The sequence below is a fragment of the Anas platyrhynchos genome, chromosome 5 (genome assembly GCF_047663525.1).
Source record: "Anas platyrhynchos isolate ZD024472 breed Pekin duck chromosome 5, IASCAAS_PekinDuck_T2T, whole genome shotgun sequence".
Classification (NCBI taxonomy): domain Eukaryota; kingdom Metazoa; phylum Chordata; class Aves; order Anseriformes; family Anatidae; genus Anas; species Anas platyrhynchos.
In genome coordinates this window covers 52,988,346-53,006,918 of record NC_092591.1, presented here as the reverse complement: position 1 = coordinate 53,006,918, position 18,573 = coordinate 52,988,346, and the positions used below count along the sequence as shown (strand labels likewise).

Below are 18,573 nucleotides of genomic sequence, written 5' to 3'. Positions count from 1 at the left end.
TGCATAAGCGTTTGCACTAAGCAATGCTAAGTGCCTTGCTTTGTATTTGGGCTTTCAGTGATGAAAATCTTCCTTGTGCTGAAGCGAAGTGGTGCAACTCTGGTCTGCAGTCCTGGAGTGATTTCCCCAGGCTTCTCACTCAATACAAGGGCAAGATGGATGGCCTTGCTTACAAATGCCTTGGTATGCTAAAACGTATCAAAAAGACACCACAGAATGGGACTTGTGTATAATCTGCTTGCATTAGTTTAGAGGAAGAAAGGAAAGGTCAGATTCCCCTCAGGGAAAACCAGTCCAGAAGCAAAAGGACAGATCAGAGATACTGAAGGAATAAAGCAAGGGGTTAAACTGCAGGGCAGGAAGATCAGTAAACAGCATCTTTGTTGCTTCTTGCTGGGAAAACACTACAACCTCCCAAGTAACTGGTTAACTGCCTGTGCTCAGGAAAGGGTGAGGGAACTGGGCTGGCAAAAAGGATGCTGCAGGTTTTGTGCTGGACGTGCCAATTGCTAATATGCTGACATATTAAGTAGTTTGTCAGACAGATTGCTGCATGCCACCTTTTCCATATGCTAACACTAGTGATGATGGGGGAGATTGCTGTTACAATCAAGAATGTGGCTGTGAATGCTACAGCTGGCAAAGCACGCACAACAGAGCAAGGGGGAGTGCTGACGCATCATGCCTGCTGCACATCTCAATGATCCTATCAGCTTCTGTTTGTCCCTGTGATTTGGATTCAGTATTTGGTTGTTTTCCTACGTGCTTTATTCACGGGGAAGGAATTGTCAGCAGTCCTGTTTACGCTAACCAAAAAACTATCTAATTTTTCAAGATACTGCAAAAACTATTGCTTTTACCTGATCCAGTAAAGCTGGTACCTCTAGCAGAAAAGGTGCCAAAGAAATTTTATTGGAACCTTTAGGAACCAAGCTAGGGCTTAGTAAAGACGAGCCTGTTTTTGCATGTATGGAAGGAATGCATCTCGGAAATTTTGTCAGGACTTGAGTTCTCCTGTCCATATATCCCAGATTCTGGTGGACAGTAGGAATGGCATATACTTTGCAACTGTGAAAAATGATTGTCAGGTGTCCAAAACCAACAATAAAATACCAAGTACTATACCAAAATACAAGTGACGTTACCTGCAAGACATCCATCAGCAAGAAGAGCACTACTCCTGAGAGACCACTACAAATCTTGGAGTTATTCCTGAGGACATATACTGAAATGCAGAAAGTTGTATGCATAAGCAAGAAAAGACTTTACAGACATAGAAATTAAAGAGTTTTCTGTTGCATGTGGGAGTTCACTGTAAAGTATAGGTAGCCAAAATCAAAACAGCAGATGTACAGAAGTTGCAACACTTCTGTAGACACCTTTCAGATTTTGCTCATTTGTGTACCTTTTAGGCATATATATTATACAGTTATTTTTCTCTTTGGAGTGTTTCATTGTAAACAGCTCCCAAAATACAGTGTAAAACATCAAGACAGAGTTACATAAAAGAAATCAGATGTCTGTAATTGCTAATTACTAACTAGTATAACTACTAGCTACCAATTGTGACGTAGAAAAATGCAGGAAAAATAATTCCATGAAATAAGAAAGTAGTCAATTTTATGTTGATTTAAAAATATGTTTGTTCTGCTAAAGGAGGTTATGTGGTAGTTACCTTACCCAAATAATGTTAAAATATTAAAAGATCTTAAAGGTTTTAAATCATCTGACATTACCAAAACCAGCCATTGAAGCAATAGTATGGTCCACAACACATAACTGAAATTACTGTGGACTACTGGCATCACCTAAATAAACACCACACCACTACATATACAGTTCAGTGTTAGTTACAGGTCTTAACCAATAATGTATTATTTTAGAAAGAACTGTTCAATATCATTTCTCTGGAATGTCCGCTGTGTTGGGCATTTCATTATTTTGGTTCACCCTTTTTTTGGAATGGGAATTCCAGTTGCAGCTCAGCTCTGGGCTCATTCACTCTAAACGTAAGTCCACTGGCCAGGAAGTCTGTTCCTATGCACTTCTTCCACTTCAATGCTTTTTAGTTTCCCTCTCTCTACTTGCAGCTGTCTTAACACTCTGTCACACAGAATTAGCTTCCTTTTCTTTAGTGTCTTTATTACCTTTCAGCTGTGATACTTTTCAGCTATAAATCAGTCCTCACACAAGTTTTTTCTAGGCTGGCTTAAAGGATTTTAAGCCCTTTAGTCTAATAATTAAAATCTTCTTGGTTCTGCAGTCAGATTTGATAGTCTTTGAATTCCTTCCAAATTGCTCATACCTTTCTGGTAATGCAGTGATTAGGAGTGGATAATTTTGGTTGAATTTATGCCAGCCAGTACTGCACTTTGCTGGTTCAGACTATTATGGCAGACTAAACCATGGCAGGTTCTGAGGGTTTCATAGGTAGCCAGCATAGACTTCAAGTCCTTGTACAGAAAAAGACTGATGTGTCATAATAGACAACTCTAGATAAGTCAAAGTGTGTGTTTTTTCATACCAGGGAGCGTACTTGTTGAATCAAAAAAAATTTAGCTGTCCTTCATGTCCCTCTCCACATTCCTTTGTATCCTCTTACCAGAGAAGACTTGCAGTTCCTCACCCCATTTCCTATTCCACTTTCTGTCATGCTTTCAGTTTCTGAGAGGCTCCTGATTTCCTTGTCCTTGCTAACACCACCTGCAGCAGCTCCTAATTTTACATTGTTTGCAGGTTCCTTAGCAGAGCACTTACACATACTCCATAATATTAATGACTAGCTCCAATCGTAGTTCTATCCCTAGCAGTGTTCCTGCGAACCTAAGTGATGAATGTTTGCTTGCTATTGATTAGTCACTTCTCTATTCAATGAGCCGAACCTGGAAACTTTGATCTTCAGTCTGTCATCAGAAAAAGAGGGATGATGAAGAAAAAGATTTTTTAGCGAGGGATTGTTCTTTATGAAAGAAAAATATGCAGTTAAAAAAAAAAGAAAAAAAAAAGGAGGAAAAATCGAAAAAGTCAAAGCATTGTAATTTTTAAAATAAATGCATAAATAAAGCTGATTTTCATTTCAAAATCACATTTCAAGGTCATATAATTCAGTAATTAAATTAGCATTTGAAATGATGTATGATCTGACGATTATTTAGGGCTGGGGAGGAGAAGGGAGGTGATGAAACTGGAACTTTAATTTGGACAACTCTAGTAATGAACTTCTGATTGTCTTGAAAAAAAAACCACACACACACACACAACAAATTCCTTTCTTTTATCAGGAGAAGCCATCTGATTTGTCTGCTGCCCTTAGGTGAGGAGCAGAGGGATCAAAGGTTTTACATGATGTTTCCAGCCTGCAGAACAATGCTAGGCTGATTGCAAAGGAATCCATGTGATGGGGTAAGGTGAGAGCTGTTGGAGCAGTGCCTGGGGTTATCTCTGGTCTCTGCCCTCTGCAGGGATACGCCATCACACAGTGCTGCCCAAGCTGTACACTGGGGAGTTCTCCTGCCTCTATCTCCTTGAGACAGATTGTGCAATGCCTGCCAGCTCCCCTGCTTGGTTTCATCTTCTGTGAGAAAACGTGTTTTCTTACCAACTGAGAGCTTTTGGTTACATTAATTGTGACATGAAAGTTACCTTCGTAAGCATTTCTTTGATGTTTTAAATATGGGTATCAAAACACTGTCTCACGTCTGCTTCTCAGATGAATGCATGGTAGCTGTCAATGTGTGCTGTGAGTGAAAAGCACCGATCTCTGGCTTACCGTGCCTAGATCTGCCTGATTGAATCTACTGATAATCCTAATCATTATCTCTCATCCTGGAAGAAGTATGTTCCTAGCACGATCATCAGCATCAGCTAGCTGCACTTCACAGATTGCTTTTACTGTACCTCAGCAGAAAGGCTGCCCATACCATCTATCTCAATGTCTGCTTGCTTCCTAGTGGCTTCCTGACTGTCCTCTCTCCAGAATTTCTGAGTATTTCAATGGGAATCTTGAGAAGGTGTTTTCAGTGTTTTTTCTGAATGCAGATTCCCTTCGCAAGGCGAGCCTCACTGTGAATTACGCCCATTTACCAGGTTAGTGTGTATAGCTTTGCTTCCTCTCTGGGGAGGGCAATTTGTCGTTTCTCTCATGCCTCCTGGGCAGGTGAGTTTGGACACTTCCCCTGCTGCCTCTGACTTTATCTAGATCCCCAGGAAAGTACTCTGGGGAAAGTTAAAGTCTAACCTTCCCTGCCTTGTTTTAAGAGAGCAGGTAACAGCGACTAAATATTGACATTGGAATGACTGGTTGATAATAAACCTTACACTGTTAAATGGCACAGTTTGCTCATGGCTCCCTTTCACTAAGACAGAGCTGGGGACAACAGGACACGCTGTAAGTGATGGAGGAGCATTCACAGGGCTGCAGTGTGGAAGGCAGGAAAGGTGGGAGGCTGACGTCTTCGCTGCCTGATGCTCAGCCTCTGCACAGCCCAGCTGCTGCCATCACTGCTCGTTGCTGATGTCTAGCTTTGGCAAGGAAATCATTCACATTTTAACCATGTTGTCTGTCCCAGAGAAATCCCTTTGTCCTTTTCCAGTTTCTGAGGGCTGCTCATTGCTCCAGGAGTAAAGGATTCCTTTCATTGCTCAGCGTCGAGGCACCTGCTATCAGCATGCACAAAAGCTCCATAAATCTTTACAGATTTATCCCTCCAGCACTCCCATCTGAACAAGAAAGAAGATTTGTCCCCCTTTTCACAGCAGGAGGAGCTGAGCACATGCACCCCTCTCTGCCCCATGCCTGAGTTTCTCCAGGGTGTGCAGGTTTATTCTCCACGAGGCCTGGCAGGGCCCCAGAGGAGGTGGGTGCTCCAGGGAACAGGGACTGGCTGCCACCCGAGCCGTGACCGAGCTGTTCGTGATGCTGCCCAGGGAAATTGTGGCTACATTAACCTCGGCTTACAGCTGCGATTGCATTAAATAAAAAGCTTCCCATGGGGCCTGTCTTTTCCATTCATCTGTGGAGACTCTGCTACTGGCTTCTGAATGCATTAAAGCAACATTGCCAAATGACCTACGACTGCCATTTTTCAAGCACTCACCAGTGTACTCTGTGTTGCTCAATAAACACATGGAGAAGGCCCTCTCCTTCAAGAACCTGCATATGAAAAAATTAGAGAGGCTGTCCCGAAGCCTCCTGAGGGACGGAAAAGTTAAGCTATATTTTCATATTTCATTTATTTTAGATTTAGGTAATCAGCTGATAGAGGCTTGTATGGCTTGTATGGCCAAACTTTAATCTGAGGGCTTTCAAGTCTAGCCTTTTGGTTTCAAATTCATCTTTGCTGTAGTTACCATTCTCCTTAGTGGGCTCAGCATTGGCTTTCCAGGCTTTTATGCAGGATAAACTTTTTTTTTTTTTTTTTTTGTACTGGAAGATTTGAACTGAAGATCCAGTTCCTTACAGAGCTGGATCTATTGCAGATCTGCAAATGATACAGTGTGAGTTCGTCAAGGAATCAAGGTCAAGGCACTCTGAAAAAGCTTCTGTGGAGGTCTGCTCACATCCTTTACATATGTATCTCCCTTCTATCTCTGATAAGGAACATTAAAAATGGAATCTGGGTGTATATATGTATTCCTCCTTTGAAAAAGTAAATTATTCTTGTAGGAAATTGAAGAAATTGGTGATGTGGAATATTCATAGTTGCTTTCTGGCTAAGGAAAGAAGGGTGGAGTATTTATCCCTTTCTTTATTCTGATAATCTTTTCTGACCTAGAAGAGAGAGGGGCGCACATGTTACTCACTTTGAGCCATCATAAAAAAGAAGAAGACAATTCCAGAGTTCATCTATCCAAGAATTTATGAGGGCCATAGAGGCAGTCTCTGTGGCCTGTCATTAAATGAATTATGATGCTTCCCTCAGACCACTTCAATTCTGGTATCCTGAGGTTTGAGGAAGAAATATCACACTACTAAGGTTCTGGATTTTATAATGAAATAACTAAACAAAAACAAAACACAAATAAGAAAAAAAAAAGGAAAAAAAAAAGGAGGATGCATATCAAATGATCAAGTCAACCTTTTTACACAATTAACTGAACTATCCAGTAAAACCTTGTTGTTTTTTTTTTTGCCTTATTATGCCACTAAATGGGCAGCAGTCTTGATGACCTACCAGTCCCCACAGGAACAGAGCACACGCATCTCTGCTGATGTCTGTGCTTGATAAAAGCACTCACATACTGAAACTAATGGGGATGCCCTTTGCTGTCAGACAAGGCAGTCAGTCCAAATTATGAGCAGTTATGAGACAATATCTTTTCCACACTCCAGTGTATGGCTACTCTAGCAGATGGTTTGACTGCTAGCCTAGGGTGATTTAGAGAAGCCTTTCAGTAAGAACTATTTGTACTGAAATTCCTCAAACTGTGCCGCTTACACATACACATTTGCTTCCAGATGCTTGCTAGCAGTAACAAACCAACTCTAGGAATACAGAAGCAGTGGTGTTTCTCCAGAGTGACAGTCAGGCACTGACACGTTGAGTACATTTCCCTTCCAATCCCACCAAAACAGGGTCTTTCTTCTGCAGACAACTCTCCTGTCTCAGCCTGGGTTCCCACCGGTGGTCAAGGGTTTCCATCACCTCCCTCCAGGGCTTCTCCTGCCCTGTGCCATTGAAGCTGCAATGGACTTGCAACTTTTCTTCATAGTGGAACAAAATGCTGCAGGGAATGAAGGTCTGAGTACATTTGGAGACCATATAATGGTTCGGTGTCCCTCTGTTAATTAAAACTGGGGAGGCAGGAGGGGAACACCAGGCTGTTCCATACACTGAATAACTGTCTGGGTTAGCAGTCCTCAACATGTCAAAGAAAGGTGAAGTGTGCCAAAAGGAACAGCAACACCTGACAAAGGAAGGTGAGGTGTGCCAAAAGCTTCCAGTCTTGGTCATTTTTTCTGGCAGTCACAGGCGGGTGACTTTTGGACCTGGTCACTGATACAGTTTGGTCACAGGGTTATAGTTAGGGTTTGGAAAAAGAGAAATCACGGAGCTTCAGTGTGACTGGGCTTGCAAAGGGGATGCCAAAGGAAGGTGAGGTGTGTGAAAAACTTCCAGTCTTGAGCACTCTTGATGAAATATAAAGCTGGAAAAGAAGGACATAGGAATCCTTGTAGATGCCAAGTTCAGTGTGAGTCAGTAACATGTCCTTGCTGCTAACAGCTTTTTGGGCAGTATTAGGCAAAGCATCACCAGCAGGCTGAGAGAATACCCTTCCCCTCTACTCAACACTGGTGAGACCCCAGCTGGAGTACTGTGTCCAGTTCTGGGCTCCTCAGTACAAGCCAGACCTAGACATACTGGGAAGAGCCCAACATAAGGCCACCAAGATGTTTAAGGGACTGGAGCACCTCTCCTATAAGGAATGCTGAAAGAGTAGGACTGTTCAGCCTAGAAGAAGAGGAAGTTCAGGCGGGAACTTATCAATGTCTATAAATATCCGAAGGGAAGGTGCAAAGAAGTTGGAGCCAGGCTCTTTCCAGTGGTGCCCAGTGACAGGAAGAGAGGCAACAGGCCCAGACTGGGACACAAGAGGTCCCAGCTAAACAGCAGGAAGCACTTTTGTACTGTGCAGGTGATAGAGCACTGACACAGGTTCCCCACAGAGGCTGTGGAGTCTCCCTGCTTGGAGATGTTGAAAAATTATCTGGACATGGTGCTGGGCAACCTGTTCTAGGTGGCCTTGTTTTAGTAAGGGGGTTGGACAAGATGGTCTCCAGAGGTCCCTGCCAACCTCAACCATTTTGTGATTCTGTAGTGCACTCACCTGGCTAGGTCTGGAGGGTAGTGACAGAAAAGCTGAAGAAAAAGCAGGACACTGCCCTCCCTTTACCTACAGCTTGGAAGTAGCTGTTTTTCATCTGCCTTCCTGCTCCTTATCTTCTGTTATGCTCACGACATAGGGAAGAAGACCTACTTACTACACTGAGGTCTGAGCTCTGCAGTCTGTCCTACATATCAGTAGTGCCACTGGATGTCGTATGACACTACATTTTGTGGAGATTAATGTCTTTTTGCCTTGCCTTTTCTCTGTCTCTGACATGAGAAGAAGAGGGTTTGGGATCTTCCTCTCAGGGTCCATTAGAATGGCACTATCTATTCCACCATGGCTGGAATGACCCTAGCAAGATTTTGGGGATGTTTAGACCATATATATTTCTTTTCTAAATAAAGAAGTAGCCTCTGAATCTAATCATAATGTGGTTTATGTGCCCCAACATTTCTGTGTCCTGACCTGTGCAGAGTTAGCCAAACTGGGAAAAGAAGTGGTAGGGAGAAGTCTTTCCTATCTACCTTGCCATGTTATTACAAGATTACACAACTGTTCCTGTTCTACAGACAGGAGCTGACCTTTTCCTCCTCCTGTCTGGTACCAAGTGTGTCTCAACTTTGAGCAGAAATTTTGACACAGAATTCACGTATTTTGCCACAATTTAGGTGAAAGGCAAAACTTTAACTTTGTTGTAACAGTCTTCTCTCCTAAATCACAGCTTTGGGGTGATTTCATCTTAGCCACAAATTTTGATCCGGTAATCTCACAAAATGTTGTCAGTGGAATTGGTACTTCAGAGGATCCAGGTTGATCCAGGCAGCAAGAAGAGCCTGGCATTGTCCAAGAAGATGCAAATTGCTGCTGGTATGACAAGCACATATCATGCTGGAGAGATCAGTGATGTATGGGCTCGAGTGATGAAGACTTTTGATATATAACTGATGTTGTGACAGATGTTGGATGGTGAAGGCAACTGGGATGAGAAAATCGGGAGTTTTAATATGGCTATGTTAAACTTAAGCTCATATGAAATCTCTCTTGGGAGAAGACATCAGTGCTAACCTGAGATTTCACATTGTAAGAAGACACATCAGTCAGATGTTGCGATGGGATGAAATAGGGCAGTGGGAATGGATTAGGAAAAGGTCAGGTGGAGATAAAATACAGATGGAACAGACTTTTGTCTTAATAAATAATAGATTTCCATATAGTGAGGGAAAGAGAAGACATGCAACATGAACAGATAGAAGATGTAAAAGGAAAAAGCAGAAGGAGGGTAAAGGGAGGGTATAAATGAGTTTTAAAGGTCACAAATGTGTTCAGAAAAAAAGGACAGAGTAAACTATCCTGTGTAAGCAAAGTGATGGAGTCAAGACTGTGGAAACAAGAGTGGAAAAAACTGAGAAAGAGAATTTGCAATAAGGGTTTTACTCTTTGTCATAACTCTGTTGAATTTCTTCCTACTTTACCCAGCAAAGAGCCTCTGACCAATTTTGCAGTTTTGGAGCTTGAAAGCTCCAAAGGAGTTTTGAGAGGGGCTATGGTGCAGCTGAGGACACAGGGCTGCAAGTCAGGGAACCCATCAGGGAAAGTCTAGTCCTCTTTGAAGTGTATTTTGGACAATTGGGAAAATGAAGGTAACAGATCTACTGAAAGAAACACATGTGGGAGGCATCCTTTCAAATTTGGATGTATTATTTTTTTCAGTCCCATGTTAGAGGAAGGTTCTGCCATGTCTCCTTTGGAGATTAAAAACTGTGTAAAAAGCAAGTAAAGTCCTCTGGGACAATCACAGGCATGACCCTGTGCTTTCCACCACAGAAGTGCCTAAATCTTGAAGCTGGTGGTTATCTCAAAATCATGTAGATTAGGTGGGGCTGCAAGGCTGCCCATAATGGTGCTGATGGAGTGTGAAGTGTGAAAGACCTATTGCCCTGTTTCACACCAGACAACATTGATTCTGAGTAGCAATTACCTGTCAGACTTGACCGGGACAAGGCCAGATCTGCATTATGATCTCAATTTGAAAAGCTAAAAATAGCAGATATATTTCTGCAGACAACAAAACAATTCCCAGTCTCAACTATTTCAAAGGAAGGCACGGAGGTCAGGTGTCACAGCAGTGAAGCAGGAAGGATATCATAAAAATGGACTCCTGCCACTCTTCGCACTTAACTCACTGTCAATAAACTCAATAGAAAATATCTATCCTGACAGCTGAAGGCTGTTTTCTGAAAAGGCTGTTTTTGTACAAAGTGTTGTTAAGGTCTGTTTGTTTCTTGACTGGAATGTCTGGGTCTGTGATCATGTGCACCGACTATTTATATCAGTGTTGACTGAAATTTGTATAACAGCAGTGTTATAGAAAATATTTCAAAAACAGAAAAAAATGTGGGTCAAAAGCAATCCCCAGAGGTGAACATGAACAGAAACATATTTTTTTACATAAAACATAAAAAGATAGTAAAAAAAAAATAAAAAGAACTAGAATCTGAGAGTCTCTCATATCTATAATGTTTTCTTCTGCTCTTTTCTCTATCTCTGTATCAACAAACAGGATCAAGCAATCTTAGGGAAAACATCTCCTATGGTATTCTTGATATTAATAATAGTACAAAAATCACTGCAAACTGATTCATAATCTTGCATTAAGAACGACTGCTGAGGTACCAGCCGTTTCTGCTGATGGGAGTGCCTAGCAAAAGACCCCAATAAACACAGTGAGTGACTAGACAGCAAACCAGCTCACAGTCTGTCCAATGTGCTTTCCTATCCATGCCTCTATGACAAAGGGAGGGACTACATGAAAATTCTGACCGAGGCACAAAGGAGATGTGAAAAGAAATAATAAAAGTCCAAGAGCTGCTGCCAAACTGCCACTTTACATGAGTCAGTGACTCAAAATAACATTTCCAGAAAATAATCTGATTTTTTTTTCAGGGTTTTACCTAAAAATATAGGAAATAAAATGTGTACAGTGGCATCTGCTGGAATAGCCACTCAGGGTTGGACCATGGCCTCCTCTGACCCAGTCTCCTCTCTCTGACAAGGGCCAAAAGTGGCTGCCTAGAAAAGCATGTAAGAATGGGGCAAGTATATAAAATATTTCCCCTTCGTTTCTTTTGAATCTGGATCCTGCCTGAATCTTCCCTGTAGTTCTTATACTGAAATTGGGAAGTTGATCCGTAACCACTTTCCCCAGTACACTCAGGATTTAAGAGACCTCTTTGTTTTCCCTGTTCACTATCTCTTTTCCAATCTGTAGAGCTGGCTTGTTTATCCCTTACCCAGAAGTTGTTCCACACATCTGATCATCTTTTTTGATCTATGAACTTTTTTCACTTTGGCAACATCCTTATTTAGGTTGAAGAGACCAGAATGACACTTAATGGTTAAGGGAAAGGCAGTCTGCTCCCAAAACAGAATCAACTGATAGAAAAGCAGATGCAGCTTTGGCCATTACATTGCTTGTTTGCTTCTTGCACTGCAGTGAAAAACATGGCAGCCTTTTTCATGAATCTTCTCCTTCTTTCCCTGAACATTTCTTCTGCAGTGACAGTGGTATCTGTAATATGAGAGGTCGTGGGATGGAGACATAGGCTTCAAGTCCTACTTGGAGGATGGCTTGCCTCCTTGGCCTTTCTCCAGTCCCCCTGTTTTGAATCTATGCAGATGCCACTTGTCTGGGATCAAGCTATATATTTTCTCCTCTTTTATGGGGAACTGAATTATGAAGCAATTAGGCAGCAGAATCCACCTACTTGATTTAGGGGCACAATGACACCTCCCAAAGACCTGTCGCTGCTTATTGTGTTCAGAATGCTTAATTCCACGTTGCACTTTTCTTGGGCATGGCTCCCACAGACTTTTGCTGCAGATACGAACACTCAGGTCGAGTATATCAGACCACGAGGTATCAGGTTGGATGTAGAGAAAATGAGAAAGAAGCACATCATGTATATTTCTAGCTGCATAAACTCTAAGATCAGCCTGCAATTGGAATCATATTTTTCTTTATCAACTTCTTCACAGAGATGGAGGGGAACTTAGAAAACAGCTGCTTTCAGTACAAAACACAGATTTATTTGTGGAGAGGGTGCATCTTATCAGCAAATTATCCAGAGATTATTTGGATATATTATTTGGAAATAAAATAGTGTGCCATCCTGTATGCTTTATCCTATTTAAAGACAAGGCTGACAAAGAAGTGGATAGAACTAAGACTTTATAGCCAACATTTATTCTTGAATTTCATGGCTTTGTGACCTTAATATAGCTAAAGACATCATTTTAGCTAAAAGCATGATATCTTGATGCTTTTCTCTGCAAAATGTCCTTTACAGCAATGGCATTGTGAAAAATGAGTATCTGGCATAATAACCAACTCTTAGAAGTCTAAGAAAAGATATTGTTGCCTCTAGGAGGCAGCATTTTATTGCAAATACACTTATCATATAATTTAGTGCCTGACACTTCAGAAGGTTTTCAGGCTTTTCAAATCTCCTGTGATTATTAAATATATATATATAGCAGAAAAGAAATAAACATTTACACTTGCAATGGAGCTGTATGTGTGAAAATGAGTTCTGCTTCTCCAACCAACCAGAGAATGAAATAGAAATAATCAGGCATAAAATGTACTCCTTGGGTTCCTGTTTTCCTAGGTTTTCAATAGCAAATTAGCAGAGTCTGATGGAAAAGCAGAATATTCAGGTTGTTCCTCTGCTCTCCACAAGATACCCTCTCTAGGAAAACATCTGCTCATTTGCTTAATCTCACCTGCTAAATGTGTACATATTTAAGCTTGCACATGCCACTTTCTTAAACCAGGTCCTTCAGCTGCATTTCCAGTGGTTTGGTTTTCTTTCACCCAGCTCTATCCTGACCTGGAGACGGCAATTTCTTTCTTTTCACTATTACTGAGATGCTAAAACCTTATGCTAAAGCAGTTCACCTGGTGAAGCATAGACCTTGTTTTCCTGCTGGGCTTTGTGGTGTGATGTGACTTGCTGAGGCACAGCTTCCTTTCTCTCTGGAGATGGCCTCTTGGTGCTCTCAGAGGATTTGTGATTTTTATTTATTTTTTTTTAATCTGCCTCACATGTTAATACTCTTACAACATCCCAAGTGGGCCCAATGTAAACATGGATCAACGGTGGAGTCCAGGCTGATTTGTGGCTTGAATCTTTTGCAGACCTCAGAAACTAAGTAGTTTTCATGACGGTGAGTTGTCCTCAGTCTCAACTTTGGTGTTGTCTATGCTTGATGTACAAAGCTTTTACAGAATCACAGAATCACAGAATTTCTAGGTTGGAAGAGACCTCAAGATCATCGAGTCCTTATTTATCTTCTGATCAGCTCAGCAACGTGAGTTGCTCTAACTTCATGGGTTAATAGCACAGGGAAAGAAAAAGAATTCCTCACAGTTACTTCAGTTATTCTGTTTTCCAGGGAGTTGTTACAACAACCAGTTTGGGTCTTTTTAATGCATGAATAAGATGACTGACAAGTAAACAGGAAAGTCCTTATGGGAGGTTATATGAAGCAGATGGATAAATTTGTGAGTGAACAGTCCACGAGGACTCATTGTGGTCCTGTAGTCTGACCCTCTGTACCACACAGGCCATTGATCTTCTTCAGTTTAACTTGTGATTGAATGAAAATAGATCCCTTAAAAACAAGCTGCATACAACCAGTCTTGACTTCAAAACTGCCCATGATGGAGAACCCTCCACATTCCCTTGGAAATTGCTCCTGCACAAATTATGCCCATTGTTAGAAATCTGCAGCATGCTTTTAGCCTGAGTTTGTCTGTCATCAGCTTCTGGCCATTAGCTCCTGTTAACGCTTTGCTTGCCTGACAGAAGAGGACCTCTGTTATCAAAGATTTATTACCCAGCTGGGTACTTATGGATTCTGTCTGGGTAAACCCTTAGCCTTTCCACTTACAGACTGACCTTGAGCCACACTCCAATCCACTTGCCTCCTAGCCCTCTATCCATTCATGTAGCTCTTTCATGGACACCCTCTAAATTATCCAGTGAGCTGGTGCTCTGCCTGACAGAGTGGGGTGCAGCTTTGCTCCACAGCAGTCCCACCAAGGCCAGATACAGATGTTACAGGCCCTTCCTATTTCTGCCCAGTGTTTTATCTCTCACTCTCCTGTGGGTCACACACTACTCATCCTGACCATTTCTGTTCTTTGACTCCTTCTTCCTCCTTTCTATTGCTGGGCCTCCCATGCTGGGAGCACTGCTCATGCTTTTTGTCCCACCATCAGACTTTACATTTGGCCACCAGACTGTCACTGCTCTTTGCTCCTGTCTGGCTGTTTGTTTCCTTAATGTCACCCCTCTGTTTTCATGTAACTCATACGACTTGGCACTTTTAGACTTCCTCCCAGGCACCAATAAAGATGTATACAAGAGGGGCAGATTGCTCGATGGTGTTTGCTCTTACAGTTGTGTTTTCAAACGTGCTCACTTCATTAGCTTTGAAAGTATAGAGCATGTCCCAGGTTATCTGGTATCGTTAATTCCATAATCACAGCAGAACGGTAGGGTTTGAAACTTTGCTTCCCAACTTGCCACAAGGGATGCAAGAGCTGTACTGCAGCCAGGTTCACAGCGGGTGCTGGTGGCAGAATCCACGTGACAGTCTCTGAAACAGGTACCAGACAGATTTCTTCCATAGATCTCCTGAATCCCACTATCTCCATTTGCACCACAGCTTGAAACTCACTTTTCTTGAGGATAGTCATCATGTATATCCCTTTTAGAAAATAATTCTTCATTCTTCTCTTAATTATTTCATTTACTTGATTTTTATGTAGAGGTCTGTTTCAGTGACAGTGATGGATGTGCCAAGCCCACATTCCTCTCAAAAATCTTCCTTTCTTGCATATAAAAATGTAGACAACTGCTTTATTTTAATAGCACTGCGAAAGATTCTTTCAGTGGTCTGTAAGACTTCACCATCTGTTGAAGTATTTTCACTTGGAGGAAGACAAAACCCCTGTCTTAAAGCATTTACAACCTGAGGCCACAGAATACAAAAGCTTGAGGAGGTGGATGTTGTCACTGTAAGCACAAGCCTTTTTCCTTCACTTTTGTTTTTGCTGTGCTTCTTTTTGTTGCTGAAGAAACACATGACAGCCATATGTGGCACTCTGTCATGAATTGACAGTTTCAGTGCCTAAGGTTGGGTGGTGGAAACACCTTGCCATTGTCTAGCAAGCACTTTTGGACCACCATCCTGTTCAAACTGTCCCGTATCTGTAGCACAGAATCTCAGATTCTCAAAACGAGTTGATACAAGAGAAAACATGAGCTACACCTTCAGGCTAAATCTGACTTGTAAAAGGATTTCTCTTTCCAATTTCCTTCTGTTAACTCACACCTCTGCCTTGTGAAATGCTTCAGTAAAAGTATCTGCCAAATACCAGCCCCTGACAGTGGGTTGAGTCAGGGAAAATAGTCGGCAACCATCCTTCATTCAGAAGTATGTGGGCTTTTCCTTGTGATAGTGAGGAATTCAGGAAATTTAATTTGTGTCTTCTGTTTCTAGAATAGAAGTTGCAAATCCTACACCTGATTATTTTAATTGTTGGAAATTGCACTAAAGATCTTTTTTGTGGTAAGGCATGAACTGCACCCAGGCAATACAAAAGCCCTTCTAATTCTCCATGTGATCTGTAGTAACAATTCTTCATTCAGAGAAAGCCTCTGTCACATAACCAATGCACAGAAAGCCCAAAAAATATCAGTGAAAAAGCTCTAAACAGGAATAAAGAATCTATAAGCACAAAAGGTTGGCCAGTGCCTAACATTTTGTCATCAAAAAAAAATATTAATGTCTGAAGTATCAGGAGCTGAAAACCATGCTAAGGAAATGTTTAACAACTGGAGTGGACTAGTTACAGTCAGCTTCATCTTTTCTCTGTCGTTAGCATTATAAGCCTAAGGAAGTCAATCGTACTTTCTTCTAATCATAATTTTAGTACAGGAACATCCTTGGATTTATACGTACTCACCATTACATGAGGACTCTTGAGCAGGTGGGCAGCACTGGTGTTGTCCTGAGGCAATTCACTTCTCACGCAGCTCTGGAGGTTATAAAAAGGTTGAGGTTATGAAAAGCAACAACAAAGCTATCAATCCCATAGCATGGTCCTGGAGTTGACAGGACTCCAGTGGAATAGTGTCAGTGCTGTAGTGTGCAGGGGTGGAAGGTGGGACACACCAGCCCTGCTTCATTCCTTCAATGCTTCTTGGAGGTAGAATGGGACAATTTCTCTTTTAATGAGCGCCACATCTCTCTTTGCTTTGTCTATAAAGATGCAGGCCATTGTCCCAGGATTGTGCTCTTTTTTCCTTGTCTTACATCTCTTTGGTGGTACTAATAAATCTAGCCTGGGAAAATGTTAGTAATACAAATGTGTCATAAGCTGGGGTCCAGCTTATAATCATGGATATGCTTTTGTTCTTCTTATATGTATTCTTGTACCAAAATCTGGAGAAAATACATGGTCAGAGTGACTGTAAAATATGTTTTCAGTCCTGAATCTGCCCATAAAGTTAAGCTTGCAAATACAGGCTTTCATCTTTCCACCTTGCAAGTCTCTCTCCAAAGGCAGAGATGACAAATAAAAAAGCAAGGTGAGTCTGGGCATCAGCAATGTGAATGGCCAGCAAGGAAGGTTGCTAGCCTGGCCTTATTTTAGCTTACTTTTGCCTTAAAGAAAAAGGAGCAACTGTATTATTTGGTATTGAAACAAGCAGCAAGTGTAAACCTGACTTTGAAATACATTTATGGTGCAAATTTTTTAGAACAGCATGTGCTGAAAATAAGCAATGATTATAGATAGATGCAGTGACTGTATGTGCCAAGGCTACAGTTAAATTATGTATCTGTACCAGTTACATCCATCAGCGCACACAAAAAATTCTTCAGTTTTTGGCTTGTAAGAGCTCGCATACTGTTAATATTCAATGTTTAGCAAGAGTTGTTTTGTTTTCCCTAGCAATAGCAGCAAAAGGCTGCTGCATGGCTATTATTTATTAAAATATGGTATCTTCGTTCCTTGTTTTCATTTCACAGCATATATAATCTCTGGCAAGGGAAACTTCATATATGAATTGCTAGAAAACATCTTGGAGAGCTATGTTATTAAATTATTATCTTGCAGAGAGATTTTTATCTGGCCTTTCTTCCACAGCCTATTGCAAGCAGTTTTTATATAATTCTCAGAACAGCTTGAAGCAAACACATGAAAAATGCATCTCATGGATGGGCTGAATGGCTTCTCCACTCTGTCAACATTTTCTACCCTTAACAGCATCTTCTTTTTCGTATTGTTTCCAAATCTCAGGGATTTCTGATTTAGCTCTGTTAGATTTCCTAGCACCTTGAGAAAGTACCCAAAGGCATCTAAGCAGTGTGTCCAGTCCTTTTCAGACTCCTCACTTCTACCTCTCTTCATCAGTGGTAGAAGACCCTGATGACATGGCATATTCTTTAAGATAAGACCTCATTGTACTATGATTACAGCATTACCTGCATAACTATGGGCTGAATGAAGTAGCTGCATGTGTTAGTTAAATCAGCAAATGGTTGCAAAAGTCTTCCTGTGTCAGAGAAAGTTCAGATCTGCAGAGGTGACCATGAGGATGCTCTTCATGGCTTTGGAAGCTCCTGAGCCAAGAAGAAAAGGAAGCAAAGAAAGCATTGGTCAGACTTTCTCCATCCCCTTTATGTGATTTTCTTCCCACTACTGGCCTGGTGTGGCCACTTTTATGTTCTCTTATAGACAGAAGACAAAGCTCAAGGTTTTCCTGCTGTGGGCTGAGCTGGAAAAGCCAATTTACACAGGCTCAGCAGCATAGCAGGGGATTGTCTCTGCTTAAGGAGTCTGTCGTGATTCTCTTCTTGAAAGGAGGTGGGAAGTGGGGGGCAAGATGTGTATCTGGCAAACCTTGTAGGGCAAGCAGGAGGCAAGATGATGCAATGTGCAGTATATCCATAAGGGAGTTGCAGTGTTAAAGAGGAATCTTTAACAATTAAAGGGAGAGTTGGATGTGTGAGGGAAGCTTTGCGAAGAGGTGAACATGTCATCTACAATTGAACAAATGCTGAGTGAGTAGTAATGATTAAGGTGTAAAGAACCAAAAATCATACAAAATTCATGTCAAAACCTGAGCTGCAGAAAGATCCAAAAAACTGATTTTCTAAACATATTTATGTATGTAGTTCACTTTTTTTTTCTTTTTTTTTTTTTCCCCCGATCCACAGGCAGCAGCTGCATTCCAAAATAGAAAGACAAAGAAACTCCCAGCAGAACTGGTTACTTTTTCCAGAGCCATATAAGGAATATTTTGCTTCTTGCTTACTAGTTCCACTCTGGCCCAGATATATAGTGACCCAGAATTATGATCATCTTCTGGCCACTAGGTACCCCTTGTGAATTGACCCAGAAAATGGTTGCATATGTCACAAAAAACACATTGAGAAATGGCATTGATTTGCCTCTTCCCCAATTTAGGCAGGCTGTGATGGAAGGAAAAAATAAATGAGTCAAAGAAAATCAGTCACCCTCTCACCTCAAGAGAAAGCTGCCTGAGAGGGCTGCGTGGCCCTTCAGGTCTATTCAAGTGGGTTCCTTTCCTCTGCTCATCAGCCCACTGCCTCACACCGGTGTAGTAAGCGGTATGACTAATATGCAGCATATGTTGTTTGCTCTCT

General features: G+C 41.5%; 1 protein-coding gene across 1 annotated transcript in view; it reads right to left on the bottom strand.

Moving 5' to 3' along the window:
- LOC101803782 (astacin-like metalloendopeptidase) overlaps nt 1-18,573 on the bottom strand; it is a 46,801-nt gene that overhangs the window by 14,143 nt on the left and 14,085 nt on the right. Inside the window, exon 3 of the mRNA XM_072039061.1 lies at nt 15,866-15,937. Within this exon, the coding sequence (XP_071895162.1) occupies nt 15,866-15,937 (72 nt within the window). The remainder of the gene's footprint in view (nt 1-15,865; nt 15,938-18,573) is intronic.